The sequence below is a fragment of the Pogona vitticeps genome, chromosome 1 (assembly GCF_051106095.1).
Source record: "Pogona vitticeps strain Pit_001003342236 chromosome 1, PviZW2.1, whole genome shotgun sequence".
Lineage (NCBI taxonomy): Eukaryota > Metazoa > Chordata > Lepidosauria > Squamata > Agamidae > Pogona > Pogona vitticeps.
In genome coordinates, this window is record NC_135783.1 from 193418073 (window position 1) to 193438656 (window position 20584).

A 20584-nucleotide genomic window follows, 5' to 3' on the forward strand; every position below is an offset into this window, starting at 1 on the left:
TTTTCATGATGTTAGCCACCATTGTGTACTCCCTGTTTTCAACTTTAAATACTGTCTTTCAATGCTGTGAGCCACCTTGATACATTTTCAAGGAGAAAGGGTGTCCGTGTGTGTACAAATATTTTCAATAAAAAAAATAAATAAATACTGAGATTCTAAGGACAAATTCCTGGTACACCCAAATCACTTCAAAGACATTTGAAGGAGGAAAAAGACATCTCAGTCCATAAAGGGCTACTGCTGACCAGTCAAAAACATCGAGATAAGTTACTACATTTTGAACCCAGTTCTTTTAGGGCAGTTCAACAGTGTCACTTCTACTATAAGAAAAAGAAGCCCTATTTGCACCAAAAGAGCTCCCCTTTCCCCCATATACTTTAATAATTTAATTTTGTGTCTGTTGCACTCGAGTGTTAATTTTTACAGCTACTCTTGGTATGGTCATGTCAACTAGGTCTTCAGAAATAGGCTTGGTTCCCCCCCCCCCCCCCGTAGTCTAGAGAGGATGTTAGGGGAGGGTGCGTACAAATCATCCCAGCTTCATCTTGCACAGAAACTGCTGCACTAGGTATTATAGTTCAAATACATTTACAGGACTAAGGTTGGGCTACCTAATATAAATTAAGCTTTGGAAAGGGAGGCATAGGCCATTTTCACGTAGGGGAAGAGAACATAGATTGGTATACTCCCTCTTAAGCAGGCAGGGCAACAATATATATTTCAATCAATATAGTAAAAACATTAATTTAATGTTTTGTTTTTTAGCATGAATAGCAGAGAGTTCTTTCTTGGGATTCGAATGTTTAATTTATTGATTTTTAAACCTAACTTTCTAAGTTCTGGCTGTAGAAGCCTGATATTAAAAATCACTGCATGGTCACTAAAGCAAAATTTGGAATTGACAGTCTTAAAAAATGCAACAAAGGGGGCAATCTGATATTTGGAGGTAGAGAGTTCAATATCATTTATTGGAAGGCCTGCAGTATCTACGCAAGATGTATTATATCAGCCTGGAATAAAGCTGCTTGCGGTTCTGGAGACTACACAAGCTGGAAATGAAGCTTGTGCAAAACGTTTAGAGAAAAACAAGCACAGGCTGCGCCTTTCCTTTTATTATGTACAACCTGTCAAGCAATTCCTGATTATTGGTCCAATTTACGATCGCAAGCAATGGCAAAACATAGAATGGATGAAGAACCGCATCATAAATTACGGAAGCATTCTTCCTTTGCATTAAAAAGAAAACATAAATAAAACCTCCTTTTTTTTGAAAAGGACAAAACTATCCCTGGAAATCTCTCACACTTTCAGACATTTGAAAGGTTTTTTTCCATCCCTGGGGTGAAATCTTCCTGGCCTAACTTGACGCCATGCAGGTAAGATAATGTCATCATCCAGCGATAGTAGTATTTAATTGCATTCACGGCTCCCTCTAAGCTGGGTGCGCGCACGTGTGTGCCTCTACCTCCCTCTGTGCAGCTTTTTCCCCCCTCTGTGCAGCGATCGCATTAGATTCCGGTCACAACAGAATGCTGCACACAGGGGGGCGGAGTCACACGCATGCGCACAGGAGCAAACTCGCAAATGCAAGAGGCAGAGCCCTGCCCAGCAGAGCTAAAAGTTAGAGGGTACATTGATTGCACTTAATTGAAAGCCTTTTGTCCCCTGCTTGCTGGTTCTGAGGCTCCTTAGGGCTCCCTTTCAAGCTGAGAAAGATTTTGGGAGCATCAGGATGGGGAGGGTAACCTTTAATAGTGGCAGTCCAGATCCCACCAGCAGCAATATGTTGGCAATTTCTGGATATTAAAAGCTCCCTCCAACCCAACAGTCCCAAAGGCTTCTCCAGGTTGAAAGGAAGCCTTGGGAACCCCCCAGAACTTCAGGGCACATGCTCTTGGCAGTCTACATTTTGGCTTAAAACCTCTTATTATTTATAGTTAATCAGATGAAAAACAGAATGCAGGACTCCCTATCCACAGAATCAGTATCTGCTGAATTCACTTATCCGCTGCCTCAAAATATTAAATGGAAAACTTCAAATGGGGTCCAGAGTTTTGCATTATGCCTCCATAAAGATGCTTTGCACAGAATACAAGGCAAGTAGGGAAGGTTATGTCTAAAGAATATCCAGGCAACCCTAAATATTGTTCTTGTTAAACATGGAGGGCAATGATTAGAAGCATTCTCTCTTCCATGCGCCGGGAGGTCTCTTGTTACTCTGCATGCTGCTGGAGACTAACCTAAAGACCTCTTCATATGCTCTCTGCCTTTTAAGGAAATGACTAGCTCTTCAAGTGTTTTATTGCTACCTGTTAGGGGAAATTCTGATGGAACAGGTTTATCTTTTGGCAGCCAAATGAAAATCTTGTCCAGCTTGTACGCCCACGTGCTTAAAAAGAGATCATTTTACATTCTGCGTTGTTGCTGTACAAAATCTCTGGAGACAGAACACAAAACTGGCCATTTCATTTCACCTTCATTTGCTTGATGTGGATAAGATACTCTTTTTAAATTGCAGCATGTTTATTCTGTCACATGCTAAAGTACTAAAATATTAACACAGGGAAAACAAAGAACCGCCTTTTGGCACTTTCAAACAAACAGATTTATTTTACTATGAGCTTTTGCAGATTGTACCACACTTTTTCAATGGGCTGTGATCCATCCAAGCACATGCTGGAGAAGATCTCACAACCTTAAAGGTGATTCAAAACACAGGCTGAGACCCAACTAATACTCCCATCTCTTTTAACATTTATAAGCTAGGGAAAGATTCTGTCGACCTCACAACCTAGTTCTACGTGCACTTATTCAGAAGAAACCTCCACCATGTTCAGTGGGATTTATACTCATGTATTTATATAGTTGCTACCACACATGGGGTTCAGATGTCTTCATGACAATGCCAAGAGTCCTCTGCAAGCAGTATTAGGTAGAAAGCTTAATCAGATGGAGGTAACCAGGGTCAAGAGAGTTGGCACATGTGGGATTTTCAAGTCTTCTCCCCATGTAAACTGTGCACCCCGGGGCTGGTGCAAGAACAATTTCCATATGAGGCAGAACAGTAAACGCGGACCCCTGCTCAGCCAAGAAGGACAGTCCTCAAAGCTGGCAGAGTTATTCTGGCACCTGATCAAGCACATCCCCAAAGCACCTCTTCTCCTCTTCCCTGGCTGTTAAAATAAAAGAAGGGGACAGTATACAGTATATCTATTTGCCAACCACCTATTTGCTATTAGTGGGGACGTGGTGGCGCTGCAGGTTAAACCGCTGAAGCCTCTGTGCTGCAAGGTCAGAAGACCTACAGTCGTAAGATCAAATCCACGCAACGGAGTGAGCTCCCGTCGCTTGTCCCAGCTCCTGCCAACCTAGGGGTTCGAAAACATACAAAATGCAAAAATGTGAGTTGATGAATAGGTACCACTATGGTGGGAAGGTAAACGGCATTCTGTGTCTAGTCGTGCTGGCCACGTGACCACGGAGGATTGTCTGTGGACAAACGCTAGCTCTATGGGTTGGAAACGGAGATGAGCACCGACCCTAGAATCGGACACGACTGGACAAATTGTCAAGGGGAACCTTTACCTTTTTTATCTGCTATTGGAAGTGGATGTCTCACTTTGCCTAACAGGTATTGATTGATTGATTGAATGATTGATTGATTGATTGATTTGATTTGATTTGCAATATTTTTACCCTGTTTTTCCCCTTGAAAAGGACCCGAGGCAGCTGGCCCTTGTATGGACACGGGATGAAGCTGACCCCACCGGAAATACAAAGCTCCTGTTTGTAATAAGAGGGGAAATGGTCAAAGACATTTCCTCTTGCAACTCTTAAAAGAACTCTATGACATCCTGACTCTTAGGAGGAAGTCATGGTACTGTCTTTCTAGTTACCATCCAAGTCAACCCAGCTGAAACTATCCAGGCAGGAATCCGCCTAGACACATGATGCTACTCATTAAAGAAGCAAACCTCATGCTTTTGTGACGTAATGTAACCCCAGCCTGATTAGAAATTCGTTTATATCCCTATAAATTACAAAACCATCTGTATCCTATCATAGCTTGCTCTTGGAACCAAGGGTTTTGAACGATACGTACGGGCCCTGCCTAGAAGGAGAGGTAGTCAACAATTCTCTCTCTCTCTCTCTCTCTCTCCCTCTTTTTAAAAACACCACTGTTGTTTGTCAGTGAATAGAATACACATTTTGACTGTAGTTTGCCAGAAAAAAGAAGAGGAAGGAAGAGACTGGGAAATACGCAACTTTATACAAGAAGAACAGTTTAACTGGGTCAGGTCAATGATCTCCTTCTGCCAGTGATTAGTTCCAGACACTTCTGAAGGATGTACATAGACAGAAGGAAGTTACCACTGCTTATGTCATAGCATAACTGTGCAACACAGGAACCATACAGCGCAGTAAAGTATTTACTTCACAAAGTCATGATACGTGAATCTGTGTTTATCAGCTCACAGTGGCCATGCTGGCAAGCAACTGGGAGTTGCCATCCAAAAAACCCCACAACTTCTCTAAGTAGTACCCCCGAGCGATGCATTGGGTGCAATCCTATACACAGTTATCTGAAGGCAGGTCCCACTAAGCGTCTGGTTATAAGATTATAGTTGTCATATGCCATCATTTCGAATGTATGGTGACCCTACAAACTAGTGACCTCCAAAAAGAGCTTGCTCAGCTCTTGCAAACTCAAGGCCATGGGTTCTTTTACTGAATCAATCCATCTCATATTTGCTGTTCCTCTTTTCCTGCTGCCATCAACTTTTCCAAGCATTATTGTCTTTTCCAGCGACACTTGCAGTGACAAACCCAGACCTACTGGGATCTGCCACACGTTAACTAAGCTGCCACCAACCATTCCCTGTAAGAAGTCACACAGACCAGGGATGGATTTTTAAACAAATAAAAGAACAAGGTTTATTTAAATCACACACAGGGAAAATAAAATGATCAGGTGAATAAGATTTAGTAACGTGGCTTAGTTTCACTCATACATACACACAGTTTGGTTCACACAGAACCCTTAACTTGAAGCACAGACCCTGAACCTATCAGTTCTGGCTAACCCCACAGACACCTGAACCTATCAGGTTGGTACTCTGACACACAGTAGTACCCTGTCTGACACACAGACTCCCACACCAGCTTCTTCTTCCCAGCTGCTGCTTCGTCTGCTTCTAGCATCTGCTGCTTCTTCACATCCCAGCGTCTCCTGAACTTCTCCACACAGGCTTCACCTATATATACAGTACAGCCCCTCCTCCTGATGTCCCGCCTTCCACTCCCCATAGGATGGAACTTTCCCTCCAAACCCATGACAGACAGGTAACATCAGTGCTGTATGTAACACCTCCCCTCTTTATAAGTTGTTTTGTAGGGGGAAAGCTAAGGTGCTTTTTCCCAAAAAACAACCTGGATAAAACACACAGCAACAGTTATACATACCATATCATACTTACTTATACTTACATTCTAAGTTAACCATAGCAATTAGGCATTTAAACATTTACCATATACATTACATCAATTTACCTTTATTCATACAAACCAAATTCAAAAACAGGTACATTTAACTTTTTGTTCACCAAAATATATACATAGTCCATGTTTCTTTCGCCGTCTTCATTCTTCAGGTCTTCTTGACAAGGCGTCAGCAACACAGTTCACTGACCCTCTGACCACCTTCCCTTCAAAGTCATAGTCCTGTAGGTTTAAAGCCCACCTCATAAGTTTGCTATTGTGGGTTTTCATTGTCTTTAACCATTGCAATGGTGAATGGTCAGTGCACAGAATAAAATGTCTTCCCCAGATGTAAGGCTTGGCCTTCTGGATCGCGTAGACTATGGCCAGACACTCCTTCTCCACGGTTGCCAAATGTCTCTCACCTTTTTGAAGTTTCCTACTCAGGTAGGACACTGGATGCTGGTCACCATTCTCATCCTCCTGGCACAGAACTGCTCCTACCCCGCTGTTAGAAGCATCGGTGTAGATGATGAACTCCCGGTCGAAGTCTGGAGCACGCAGCACTGGATACTGGACGAGCGCCTGCTTCAACCTCTGGAACGCCTCCTCACAGTCGCTGGTCCACGGGATGCGGTCATCAGCCTTCTTCCTCGTCAGATCGGTCAGCGGAGCCGCAATCTCGCTAAACCTCGGGATGAACTTTCTGTAGTAGCCCACCAACCCAAGAAATGATTTGACTTTTTTCTTGGTGTTGGGTCTAGGCCAATCACGAACAGCTTCTATTTTGGCCTCCAGGGGTTTTATCACTCCTCCCCCTACTATGTGACCCAAGCACTTTACTTCTGGGCTACCCAGCTGCAGTTTGTTTTCTTTGCAGAGCCTAGGCCAAAGCACTCCCTCCCCTGGGTTAAAGTGCCTCTCCCTGGCTTCCTGGTCATCCCAAGCTTTCTTTCTGACCTTTTGAGCTTGCAGGGTCTCTGCTGCTAGCTCTAGGTTTCTCTTTAGGTCCTTCCTTAAAGAGTCTATATATGTCACCACGTCTTGTGGGTCATCCTGGGTGATCTGCTCCCAATTTTGTTTGCTCAAATCAAGGGGCCCTTTCACCCTCCTCCCAAATAAAAGTTCAAATGGACTGAACCCGGTACTGGCTTGTGGCACTGATCGATAAGCAAACAAAAGGGATTGCAGCTTCTGGTCCCAATTGTTTGGATTCTCTGCCAAGTAAGCCCTAATCATGCGCATTAGAGTCCCATTGAACTTCTCAGGATGATAGGCAGTGGTTTCCTTGTGCTTAATTCCACAGATTTGCCATAAGCGTTTCATGAGCTTCGATGTAAATGATGCTCCCAAATCTGTGATTATTTCTGAGGCAAATCCCATCCTGGACATATACCCCACCAAGGCATCTGCCACTGTGTTAGTTTCAATGTTAGTCAAGGGTATGGCTTCAGGGTACCTCGTGGCATGGTCCACAATGGTGAGAATGAACCTGTTCCCCCTCTTTGTGGCCTTGGGCAAAGGTCCCACAATATCCACCCCTATGCATTTGAACGGAGTGTCAATCACAGGCAAAGTGCACAACTTTGCTTTGGTCCTGTCGCGGTTATTCCCCTGCCTTTGACACACATCACATTGTTTACAGAACTCCCTGATCTGCTTCCCTATGTCAGGCCAGTAAAAATTCTGTGTGATTCTCTGCTGTGTTTTGTTCACCCCTAAGTGTGCAGCAAACATGTCAGAGTGCCCCCTTTGTAAGATCCTGGGGCGATACTTTTCAGGTACCACTAGCTGACTTCTGATCCCATCTCCCCCTTTTGAGATATTCCTCAGGGTCTCTCTATATAAAATCCCCTTTTTCTCCAGAAATCTCACTGGGGTTTCAGGTGTTAGCTGGGCATCAGTCACCTGTTCAAAACACTTTTGGAGAGTGGCGTCTGCCTTTTGCTCTTGTCCAAATCTGCTGTCTGTGGTTAAGGTTTCCACCACAGCTTCTGAACTCCCCTCTGCTTCCGTCTCTGGCTCATCATTACCCCCCTGAACTGTCCCCGTGGTGGCTTGTGAACGTGTAATCACTAGCACCCGTTTCACATGTTCAGCCAGGTCATTTCCCACGAGCACGGCTGCTGGCAGAGTCGATGAAATCGCTAGCCGCCAAACTCCCCTCCAGCCTTGAAAGTTCACAGGTACCTCCGCTATTGGCAGTGAGATTACCTGCCCCTCAATCCCTGCCACCTTCATGCTCTCATTTGGGATCACATATTCCCTAGGAATAATATCTGGATGGCACAGGGTCACCTGAGAACAAGTGTCCCGCAGCCCCCGATACTGACGGTCAAGTATTCCTACGTCCACCCCTGCTGTTTCAAACAACTGGGAATCTGTCCTCACCAGTAGGCAGCGCCTGACCTCTACAAGAGGACCATTTTCCTCAGCCTGATCAGCAGATGTAGCTGTTCCAGATTGAGTAGCCATGGCAACAGGCTCCCTCAGTGACAATGAGCCTTGCTCTTTCTGGACACAGAACACAGCTTTTGGCTTGGTTCCACTCAAATCCTGAGGCACAATTCCTTTTAGCTGCTTTAATTTCTCACACTCTGAGATTAGATGGCCCTTTCCCTGACAGAAATAACATTTTCTGGTGTATTTTGATTCTCTCTCATCTTGTTTTGGTTTTCCCTCCAAAATCTGAGGTCTTGGTTTCATTTCTGAGGGCTTCCCTGCACCATGGGCCCCTCCCCCTTGCTGGCTTTTCCCTGGTCCCTGAGAGTACTTGCTGTAGGTTTCTTTGGGTTTTCCTACAGATTTCTCCTCACCTAAGGGCTTTCTTATCTGGTAAATAAAATCTGCGATCTCTGCTGCTTCGGCCACAGATCTAGGTTTCCTTTCCCTCACCTGGAATTTCAGTTCCCCATGCAGGACTGAATAGAACTGTTCCAGCGCTATCAAATCTTTAAGCTGCTGAAAGGTCTCTGTCCCCTCCTGAGATAGCCATTTCTCAAGCAGCCTCACCAATTGAGCCCCCACTTGGGTAAAAGTCTGCTCTGGTTTCTTTGTGAGGGACCTGAATCTTTGCCTCAGCTGTTCCGCATTTATCCCATGTCTTGCAAACACCAGTTTTTTAAACTCTGCAAAATCTCTCATCAGTTCCTGTGGCATCTCTGAATAAACCTCAGCCAGGCTACCACTGATTAAAGATCGCATGATGGTCATCTTCTCAGTTTCCCTCACTGAGAAGTCCACAAACGCTCTTTCCACTAAGGAAAAGAACACCTCAGGACAATCTCCCTTGTGGTACACAGGGAATTTCTTCAGGTCAGCTTTAGACAATTGGCCTCCCTCAGAATCCCTATTGTTATTATTGTTCTGGTTCATCAGTTCCAATTTTCTTAATTCAAACGCCATTCTTTCTTTTTCCAGAGCAATTTTCTCTCTCTCCTTCTCCATTTCCATTCTCTGTCTCTCTATTTCAAATTGCCTTTGTTTCTCTCTTTCCCTTTCCTCCATTTCAAATTGCCTTTCCCTTTCCTCCCTTCTTTCTCTCTCTAATCTTTCCTCCACTTCAAATTGCCTCATCCTCAGTTCATGCTGTTGGGCTATGAGCAATTTTCTGAGTTCTGGGTTCTGTTCTCCCGTGCTGTCACCTTGCACTGAGCCAAATTCATCCTCAGAACCTTGGTCAACCTGGGGGTCTTTCACTTCACCCATTTCTGCCATTTGGCTTCGAGTCAAGGGCATAATCCCCCCCCCAGAACAGGCTGCTTTAAAAAGTCAAGCCTCAAAATAAAACGACCACTTTTTTTTTCTCTTTTGCCTCAGAACCAGCTTTCCCTATAGATTGCTGCTGTCCTTCAGCACTAATTGCAACAGTTGCGAGCTAGAGTCTACCCCCCTCTGCTGGGCCTCTCAGCAGACAAGCTAGCTCACTGCTATTTCACAGCTTTGCCTCAGCTTTTTCCCGCCAAAACAGGCTGCCTCAGAGCACCCTAATCTAGTCTCCCCAGTTGGCACGTTCTTCCACTAGCGCACCTCCCCGTGAGGTACACCTAGAAGATTACCTACGCGCCTCAGATTGTCCCTGACTAGACCCCCCTTGCTCTGGGCACACTTGCCAAGGCTTTGCTGGACCGCTGGACAACTGGACCAGTTGTATCCCACACGCTGGACACCAATCAATGTGACAAACCCAGACCTACTGGGATCTGCCACACGTTAACTAAGCTGCCACCAACCATTCCCTGTAAGAAGTCACACAGACCAGGGATGGATTTTTAAACAAATAAAAGAACAAGGTTTATTTAAATCACACACAGGGAAAATAAAATGATCAGGTGAATAAGATTTAGTAACGTGGCTTAGTTTCACTCATACATACACACAGTTTGGTTCACACAGAACCCTTAACTTGAAGCACAGACCCTGAACCTATCAGTTCTGGCTAACCCCACAGACACCTGAACCTATCAGGTTGGTACTCTGACACACAGTAGTACCCTGTCTGACACACAGACTCCCACACCAGCTTCTTCTCTCAGCTCTCCTCCAGCTTCTTCTTCAGCTCTCCCTAACTTCTCCACACAAACTCCACATATATATACAGTACAGCCCCTCCTCCTGATGTCCCGCCTTCCACTCCCCATAGGATGGAACTTTCCCTCCAAACCCATGACAGACAGGTAACATCAGTGCTGTATGTAACACTTGCCTTCTCACGAAGTGCCTAAAGTAGGACAGGCTCTGTTTAGACATTTTTGCTTCCATGTATGATTGAGCTCCCTCACAAAAAAGATTGTGTGTTTTTTTTAAAAAAAATCTTGACGAAATGACATTTAAAACAAATTTTTGTGAGAAATTTTATCAAATGACATTAAAACATAGAACTATAGAGCTGGAAGGGACTTCAAGGGTCAACAAGATCAACTCCATGATAAAGCAGTAAGTCCACAGCTAAAATATCCCTGAGAAGCGACCATCTATGCCCTGTTCAAAAATCTCTAATAACATTATGTATAAGGAGTTTCATGGCACAGTAGCTAAAGTGCAGTACTGCAATCAAAACTCTATTCACCGCCTGCGTTGAATCCCAAGGGATTTGTGTATCTGGCTCACGGTTGACTTAGCCTTCCATCCTTCTCAGATGGGTAAAATGAATACTCAGGTTGCTGGAGAGCAAAATGCTGTTTGCATAATTATGTTGTAAACCACCCAGAGAGTGCTTTAGCACTATGGGGCAATATATAAGCAGCACACTTTGCTTTGATATGTATGTTGTTGCTTAGTCATTAAGTCATGTCCAACTCTTTGCCAGGCCCTCCCGTCTTCCACTGCCTCCCGGAGTTGGCTCAAATGCATGTTGGTATATTCGATGAAACTGTCCAACCATCTTGTCCTCTGTTGTCCCCTTCTCCTCTTGCCTTCACATTGTCCCAACACCAGGGAGTCTTCTCATGAGATGGCCAAAGTATTGGAGCCTCAGTTTCAGGATCTTTCCTTCCAGTGAGCACTCAGGGTTGATTTCTTTTAAAATGGATAGGTTTGTTCTCTTTGCAGTCCAGGGGACTCTCAAGAGCCTCCTCCAGCACCACAATTCAAAAGCATCAATTTTTCGGCAGTCAGCCTACTTTATGGTCCATAAATCATTTTTAATAAACAGGATACGAGTCAGCCACACTAACACTACAGACCTAGACTCATACTGAACATAGTGAGAGTTTCTTTTGAAATAAACCACACTAGATTGCAGGGTACACTAATACTCTTTGGTGCAGTGTATCTGAACGACAATCTCACCTGATACAGTGGACCCTTGACTTACAGACGGCTTGACTTACAGACTTTTTGAGTTACAGACTTCTCTGGCCGCAAAATTTAGGTTTGACTTGCAGACTGAGATTTGACTTACAGACCAGAAAAAAACCAAAATGGAACAAAAACGGCCTGTTACGGGATTAATCGGTTTTCAATGCACTGTAGGTCAATGGACACTTGACTTACAGACTTTTTGACTTGAGAACCGCCTTCCAATACGGATTAAGTTCTCAAGTCAAGACCCCACTGTAGATGGATGAGGAAAGGGGACATGGTCCAAACACATCTTTTGGACGCTAGTTTCAATGTCAACTATCTCCAGGTAGGGAGAGGAAAGAATTCTGCCTAAAACTCTGAAGAGCTGCTAACCATTAGGTCAATGGTTCCCAGCCTTGGGTAATCCAGGTGTTCTTGGACTGTAACTCCCAGAAATCCCAACCAGCACAGCTGGTGCAGAAGGCTCCTGGGGTTTTTAGTCCAACACCTGGGTGACCCAAGTGCCAAATGGGACAAGGACCCATAAGGTGGCTTCCTGTGTGCCATCAACATTTCAGTCCTTCAGAGGATGTTCTGCCATCAGGTGATGGGGAAGAGGGTTCTCCACGTGGGATGCTTCCTATGGAACTGAGTGTCGAAACTCTCTGGGTAAGGCTGGGCTAGCTGCTCTCTCTTAGCCTGGCTCTTCCTGTTAAGATAATAAAAGGAGGGGAAAAAGACAGCCCTGGACACTGACTTGAACTCGCTTGGGAAAAAAAAAGATTGGGATATAAATATAGCAGACACATTACCCTAGAGGGGCTCATCTACTTAGCACCGCAGAGACTTTTCAAGAAAACCATAAATACCTCTGGTTAAATCAGCAGTTGCTGGAATTATTTTACCCGACCCTGTCTGACCAGCAACGTTGCTTAGAGCTTTTTGTGGCTTTTCTTTTGTAAATGTTTTTGCTGGGTTTTTCATTTTGTATTTTAATGTGCTGCTGGTGCTGCAAAAACCTTTTTTTTGTGTGTGTGTGGGCTGTTTGGCAGCGGAACTGTTTTAGTTTTCATTCTGTTCAGAGAGAGAGAGAGAGAGAAGAGTATAAACTATAATAGGAGAAGGACCTTCCAGTGACCCTCGGCTCTAGCTTTTTAACGATGATGCTCTAGACTGGCTCAAGGGCCATTTTTGCCAGCCTCTTCCACTGTCTGATGGAAGAAATCGGCATGCCCCTCCTACACCATTTCCCCTCTCCGAGACCCCGATGCACATTTTCTGCATGACTTCTCAACGGTTGCCGCTCTTGAGCTGGAGAATGTTGAAAGGATAAAGCTGCAGCAGGCTCTTGAAATATGTCAGACGCTAAATGGGTCACAGAGGCAACGAGGCCTGGTGGAACGATGGTGTGGGCTCTCAGACAAAGCTCCCTGTTGTCGGCGCTGGGGGTCACCCACATGGCAACGTGCCTGCATTGCCCTGGGAAAGAAATTCCTCTTATTTTACAAGTCTGTTACTGTAAAGCCGCAATGGAATCAGAGCCACTGAGTTGCTCCTTATGCACATAGCTGTACTTATGTGAAAAGAAGCGGAACTAACTGGGTTTGTTCTGCAGTGCATCTCACCCACGTGGGCCTCCACAATGCTTTCTTGGAATTCAGGATATACAGCTGGAGCCGGATGAAATGTTCATTTGAAGGATAGGGTGAATAATATCTCTCGTTTTGGTTTTGTGGTGTTTCTCTCTCTGTTTTTTTCCCCAATCATCTCAAAGGCAACATGAAAAGGAAGTGATACAATGAAGTTTATTTGCTTGCTTGTTTTCTGTTCCTCAGCAAAAGGACTGAAAACCTGGCCCTGACTCAAAAGAATGACATCTGAAACAACCTACTTATTTGAAAACTCCAAAGAACACAATATTATACAGGTACAGATATATGCACACATATATACCTCCAAGGAATTATGAAGTTACTTCTGGTAGGCCAAAATAGACATTGGGGGGGGGGGGTTAAAGTTTTTGAAACCACCATTTTTCACTGACATAACTTAAAGCATCTTTTGCAACTGAGAACATTACATAAAACATTCATTCAAAAAAGACAAGACAAGACCAAAAGTTATTTACATTTCATTTGTTTGTGTGGTACACGCAGGGGTGATTTGTCAATTGTATGTGTATGGGGGGGTTTACACTCAGCCCCAGTTATAAGGCACTCCTTTCCATCAGTTTCTCCTCATCAACTCAAGGCGACGTACAAATCTCTCCTCTTCTCCCATTTGTCATCAAAACAACCCTGTGAGGTAGGACAATATGAGGAAAAAGAGTCTGGTCCAAGATCACTCAGGTAGTTTCATGACCAAGTGGAGGCTGGAACCTTGATTATTCCAGCACTCTGATTACTACACCTCACTGCCCCTATTGCTCACAGAAAAGCTTCCTGAATTCCAGCTATATGTACTTGGGCCTCCCAACTACTTAAAAAACTTTCTGGTGTTGTTCAAGAGCAGCTCTCGCCAAATCTAGCTGGTACAGCCCATGAGGTACAAGTCATTGGCCCACAACATCTGGAAGGCCACACATTCCCCGCCTCTGCTTCAGACAGTCCTGGGGTTGTTACAAGACAAGGAATGTGCCTCAGCTCAGTTGCTCAGCAGACGCCACCCTCAACATGAACGTTTTTCATTTCTTCCCAACTCATCTTTTCCTGCTCAAAACATTCCCTGCTTAAAGTGAATAGCATGCATATCCTTCCCTTCCTGTACATGGGGATGGTGGGAATGAGCAACAAAGTGAGGGCAGAGTGTTTGAAAAAGGAATACAGGGTAACCCTGTCAGGCACAGCGCTTTCTGCCCTGCGGGGAGAGTCAAGACAAAAGGTCCTCTGCCCTTGATCTCACTTTGCATTAGACAAGACCAGGAGGAGAAAGACTATCCAAAGCTTGAAGTATAGGGGCTGTGTGTCTGAACAGAACTAGGCAGTCTTCTGTTCCCCAATCCCTTTGTCATTATAAATAGTGTCCAATGCAATCAAATTACACTGCCCCCTGATAACAGAAAACCCAACCAGCACATCACCTGACCTAGTAATAAAATTATAGAAACAGCAATAGAGAATAATAAGCTGTATCAATTGCTGGGGAGGCATAAGATAGAGGGCGCACCCGTACCCCATCCTCCTGGAAGACTTCTGGTCACCCTCTGGTGCATCATTTTGGGAACAGAACATTGGAGGAAACAACAGGCCTTTGGTTCGATCCAACATGTTCTTCTTTTCCCCTTTTGTTCTTGGAAGCTTTTTTAAATAACAAACTATTGATTCAGTCAACTGCCTTGGTGCTGCCTTAATGGCAGGGATGGTCCAGAGTAGGAGATTAAAAGAGAGAGGTCTGGTCTTTTGTAAAACCTTCCAAACCTGTTTAGAACAGGGGTTTTCCCTTATGTACTCCATTTAGACAGGAAAAAGCAAAGCCAGACAACAAGTCAGCTGATGTCTCAGAAGACCGGCCTCATTGTCACAGGGGTTTAAAGCAAGGGGAAGCCCAACAAAACCGGCTGATCTCACAAAGAACTTCCTAATCCTCCTCCCAGGGTGATACATGAAAACCATACCACATGCCTATTTCAAAGAAGCTATGAGAGATCGGATTCAGCAGGGTGGGGCGAGGGAATCGTACAACAACTTTGTACACAACTGTGCAACAACACAGTGCAATGCCACAATTCCACACTTGATCTGTTATTTAACAATTACCACTTCCATCATCACAACTTCCCAACACTAAGTGACAACTATCTTTGTATCATGTTACTGGTTTCTCTCAACCTCTCCCAGGTGCGCACTTGCTACCCCATAGCAAGCGGTGTCCAAAAAATTGACTAAAAAGTTCATATTACGTTGGGGACACACCTGTAGAGGCAATCTTTATAGGTGCTTGAAACATTTGGGTTTTAGTTTCAAGACCTGAATTATGAGCTCCAAATCTTGAACAGTACTACACAGAAATACTCTGCTTTAAAACATTAAGTAATAAAAATTAAACTTTTCTAAACCAAATATTACTGTGAGCCTGAAAGACGGGCTTATGCAACTCCAACCCACATGAAGATCATGAAGCGGGATTTGACCAGAGACCTATGTAATGCAGTATTCCATTCACATAGCGCCGACTAGATTACCTTACTCAAAGACCAAAGCAAGGCTCGCCCACCTTCCTCAGCAGACGGAATTCGAAGAAACAGTCCACCTCTCATACTGGAGGTCATGTGATAACTACCACCAAAGAAATGACCTACTTTTAAATTTTGGGTATGGAGTCCTACAGCTCACAGTGTAATCAGTGGAGAAGAGTAGCCACAGAATATACTGACTGCCGATCCCAACCATCTCAATACGCTTACATTCACAAGTATTACCAGGAAATGCCTCCCAGAAGCCACGAAAGAGTTTTGACTATTCTGAAGAAAGGTGACATAAAGAGATGGCAACACAGATAAACCTTGGTCAGGGCACTCCTTATCAGTATCCAGTCATTAACTGGTTTTGCCTTTCGTTTCTGCAGTTCATTAAAATCCCAAGAAAAAGCAAGACAACCGTCCGTCAAGATACGTCACCTGTAGCATCAAATACGATCGGCTGGCAGTTTCTTCTGTTGGAGCTCCAGTTGCATTTCAGAACATGGCCTCCTTGTACAATTCCAGGTTGACTTGTGTTAGCCTTCGGAGCACCCACAAGAAGAAACGTCCTGCAAACAAAGAGGCATTTCTAGCATGATCATAATTTCACGGAAAGCAACCAAGTAATTAAACAAAGTGCGAAACTAGAATGGATAAAAAATTGATTTTTTAAAATATTCAACATTTTTAAAAAAAATTTAAAATGCCATGGGGCAGGGTCCTGCTGTAAATTTAGAAATAATCACTAGCATGTAAACAGAAATGTAAAACATCTCACTGCGCCTCAGTGCGACGTGTTTGCTGGCTGCTCAGTCCCTAAGTGCTAACTATTCATGGGTAACCAGAGGGCTTTCTCAAGGTTTCCCTTCTTGTATGTCTTTACTTCTACACCAGACTTGGATTGGACAGTCCTTCAAAGCGAGGGTCCTTTCAAACTTTGGACTGTCCTTCAGAAAGAGGACTGTTCTTCATAAACAGGCCATGTCCTAACTAGACTAGAAGTGGCTGGTCTCTGGTCTGCAGCATTGTGGCTCTTCACTTTATGACATGACACAACTTGCACTTGCAAGGCCTAGGATAAAATTCAGTTGGACTAGCAAAAACCATTACTTACATCACATCAACCAGCAATAATCTATAGAATCGGGTTGTAAGGCCCCAAAGGGCAGTGACAAAAAGCAGTGTGCTATATGAGATCCATGATGTTGTAGAAAGACGGGTGTTTCCATGAGCCATGTCTGAGGGACCAGCAGCAAATTATTAGTCATTTCCTAACTATACTGGAATTAATCTATAAATTCCATTTCACTAAATTCAGTATAAAGCTATTCTAGCCTTCAAGTCCATGCTCTGACAAAAAAATAAAAAAATAAAAAAGCTTCGCAGCAAATAAATACATTCAAAAAATTAAAATAAAAAATCTCTAGCAGTCCTTGCCTTATATCGTAGTAGTTATATTTATATTTCTACCCTCCACATCCCTCTGAGGATTAACCTCTACAAATCATAAGGCACAATTCCAACTGGTCACACCATCGCTGCTTCATTAACTCCAGATTCCCCAGCTATTTACTCTCACTTATAGTTGACAAACTCTGACCATGGCATGATTTAGCCCAGTGGTTCTTAACCTCTGTTACTCAGGTGTTTTTGAACTGCAACTCCCAGAAACGTCAGCCAGCAGAGCTGATGGTGAAGGCTTCTGGGAGTTGCAGTCCAAAAACATCTGAGTAACAAAGGTTAAGAACCACTGTCAGTTTAAAATATAAAAGAAACAGCCATTTCCAAAAGCAGAATAAAAGAAAACACTGCAATATCCCAATTCCAGCGCTTGTGATGCCAGCAAATAAATGTAAAACATATGAATTATGAACTACTGTACCAAGTCTAGTATCCTACAACACGACATTTTGCCAGAGCCACCTCTGTCGGCCGAAACTAACGTTACCACCTGAAATATTAAAAGCTGATCCTTCAGATATGAACAGCTCCCATGGTCAGCCACCTGGGTCAACCCAAGGCAGTGTTGTTTCAAAATATGGAACATGTTTACAATCACTCTGGGTCAGAGGAAGACAGAGAAGTTCAATTAACACAAGTTTCCTTGTTGCTATTTATTCCTGCATTCCTTCATTTATTGATTTTTTAAATCATATTTATAGGCCTTTTTCTTCCAATCAGGGGACTCACAGTATCAAAAAGAACAGAATTAAAAACACAATAAATTATATATTAGAAAACAATTGAGCTATAAAACTCATCAAAATACACTGAACGATTAAAATATGTAAAACGTTAAAAACGATCTCAGCTGAAAAAAATGGCATTCAGGGATTCTGTCATGATTTTTAAAAGCTTGCCTGAAAAGGTGGGTCTTCAGCTGTCGGAGGAAGGATAGAAGGGAAGAGGTCAGCCTGACCTCCCGAGGGAGAGCCTTCCATAACCCGGGAGCTGCCACAGAGAAGGCCCTCTCTCGTGTCCCCCATCAGCTGTGACTGCGCCGGCAATGGGACCAAGAGGCGGCTCTCCTCTGATGATCTTAAGAGCCGTAAATCCCCAGCAGATATGGAGTCCTACTGTAAATGGCCCCGTTCAGCAGTCTGTCAGCTTGCTGCTGTTTGGACTAGCTGAAGTTCCAGAATTGTCTTCAAAGGCAGCCCCACTTACGAGTGTGTTAGAGTAATCCAGGTGCGATGTCACTAAGACTCATATCATTGCCCTCCCAACCCCAGAATAAAGACACAAGAGAATAATATGGGTTAAATACGGGCCACACTTTATTGATTTAAATTCAAATTTGCCATCCTTTGGCAAAAAGGAGGGGGCCTGCTGTAGTGCGGAAACAGGTAAATGGCAGAGGTATCCAAATACCCCTTGATCAGCAAATGGGTGAATCCCCAGCCCCAGGGGTCTTAAAGACAGCAGGAACCCGGCCGGCCGCTAATAAACACCCCCAGACCTCAAGCCATCTTTAGTTGATGACTGTTGTTCCAGAAGTGGCCAAGTGCATCTTCCCTGTAATTACAGTGGTGCCTCGCTTAACGAGCACCCCGTACAACGATGAATTCGCATAGCGATCCCTTTTCTGGGATCGCTAATGCGAAGGCATCGCGTCGGCCCCAATGGGCAAAATTCGCATAGCGAAGACCTTCGCTTTGCGACCCGCAGATCAGCTGTTCAGCGGGTCCAAAATGGCCGCCAGAACACCCGAAATGGCCGTGGGCAGCGTTTTCGCGCCCTTGGTAAGCGAGGGGAGGGTGTGAAAACGCTGTGCGCAGCCATTTCCGGTGTTCCGGCGGCCATTTTGGACCCGCCGAACAGCTGATCCACGGTCTCGCTGCGGCCGAAATGGCCGCGCGTAGCATTTTTGCGCCCTCCCTTCGCTTACTGAGGGCGCGAAAATGGCTGCCGGACCCGGAAAACATCGCTGTACGGTGAGTTTTCTGCCAATTTGGAACGCATTAAACGATGTTTAATGCATTCCAATGGCTTTTTTTTGATCCGTACAGCGATGTTTTCGCATAGCGAAGGTTAATCTGGAACGGATTAACCTCGCTATGCGAGGCACCACTGTATACTATCTGCAGTGTCAGGAGGCCGGATGCGCTGTTGGCTTACCTGAAATTACATTGGGACACACTGGAAAATACTTGTTTTTTTTCTGCACTACCCGCCAGTGTGACCAACAGTTCCACCGAAAATGCCAGCATCCTTTTTCCAGTGTGGGATAGGCGAAAAATCCCCCCATCCAAAGGACAATCAGGATGAAGGTTAAAAATTCCTATCCAGTGCCTTAAAGGAGACCAGAAAAACTCACACTAGAAATATTGCAGACGGGTGCATGCCTGAAAAAGAAGAGGACAGTGCAAGGAGGGAACATCCCTTAAATAACCTAGTGTTCCCTCCCTCGGCCTTGTAGCTCTTGGAGGCTAGCTAGTCCCACGTTATCTGGGGTGCAGGGCAAAGAGTCAGCCACGCTGTTCGAAGTCTTTCAGACTCAACAGCGGCTGCAGCATTGCAGCCAAATCAGACATCTCAACAGACAGGTACAGCTGGCATACCCGTTTTAACTGTGCAAAGGCGCTCCTGGCAGCTGGCAAAATCTGGGCATCCAGGTAAAGAGATGAATCCAGGAGTGCATTCAAACTGTGAAGAGTGGTGAGAAAAACCGCACCTCGAAACATCTATACACCTGTGCCTATGCCCAGTTTTGTTCCATTTCCCTTTTATCCCTCACAGTCCCAGAGTTGATAGCTGTGTGCTTCCAGAACTCACACTCACATGTACACAGATACTGAAAATGGAATAGATAGCTGTGGGTCTATCTCTTTCATCTTCCAGAAACTTTTATTTCTCAACAAATGCTCAGTTTATAAAACTACAACCATGGCTTCAGCATTGCAAACACATTTCTTATGAGAATCGCATCACAATTTATAATGCTATACTGCATCTTGCAAATACTGTAATGCTTCTCTCGGAAAGTGTATTGTTCTTGCATTTTTGAAATAAAAATCTCCTGAGAAGCAAACCTGATAAGAGTGTGAGTTTGAGGGATAAATCCACTAAAACGTGCTATTTCCAAAGTTAAGAAATCCCTTATACTGGTGTTTCCCAACTTGGGGGTTGTGACACCTCCCCCCAAGGGGGTTGCAAAGCATTTTCTGGGAGGTTGTGGCTCACCTTAAATGTTTTGTAGGTCTTGTTACATAATTTCTCCCTTGATCTTTCAGAGCGGGATAATAAAGTTAGCAAATACATATGAAAAACAGGCCCTTTGAAACAGTTTCAGCTTTCTGAGAAGGGATGACTGTACCCCATTAAAGTGCCTATATATGTCTGGAGACAGCACTTGTTAACAATCAGGGAGGACTCATTCAATTAATCCATTCATGTTTCTCCACAGCAGGCACTGCAGCCATCATTTATGTTAATTAAATATAACATTCACACTATCAAGTTCTCAAGACAAAAAGCAACTACAGGAACAAACACTACAGGCATAGCCAAAAGAAAATTACAAACATATAAAATTAACTGCTCAGGCAACTGCCAAATGCTTCATAACAAGTCAACTAATTTCCATCCAGGTAATGCAAACAGAGGCCTTGTTTTAAATCAGGGTGTCCAACCTGGAGCGCTCAA

At 44.2% G+C, this 20584-nt stretch overlaps 1 protein-coding gene across 1 annotated transcript in view; it reads right to left on the reverse strand.

Annotated features, from left to right (window-relative positions):
• The window catches only part of ITGAV (integrin subunit alpha V), an 82701-nt gene that overhangs the window by 52812 nt on the left and 9305 nt on the right, over nucleotides 1-20584 (reverse strand). The window contains exon 2 of the mRNA XM_072981262.2: nucleotides 15878-16008. Coding sequence (XP_072837363.2) covers nucleotides 15878-16008 — 131 coding nt within the window. The remainder of the gene's footprint in view (nucleotides 1-15877; nucleotides 16009-20584) is intronic.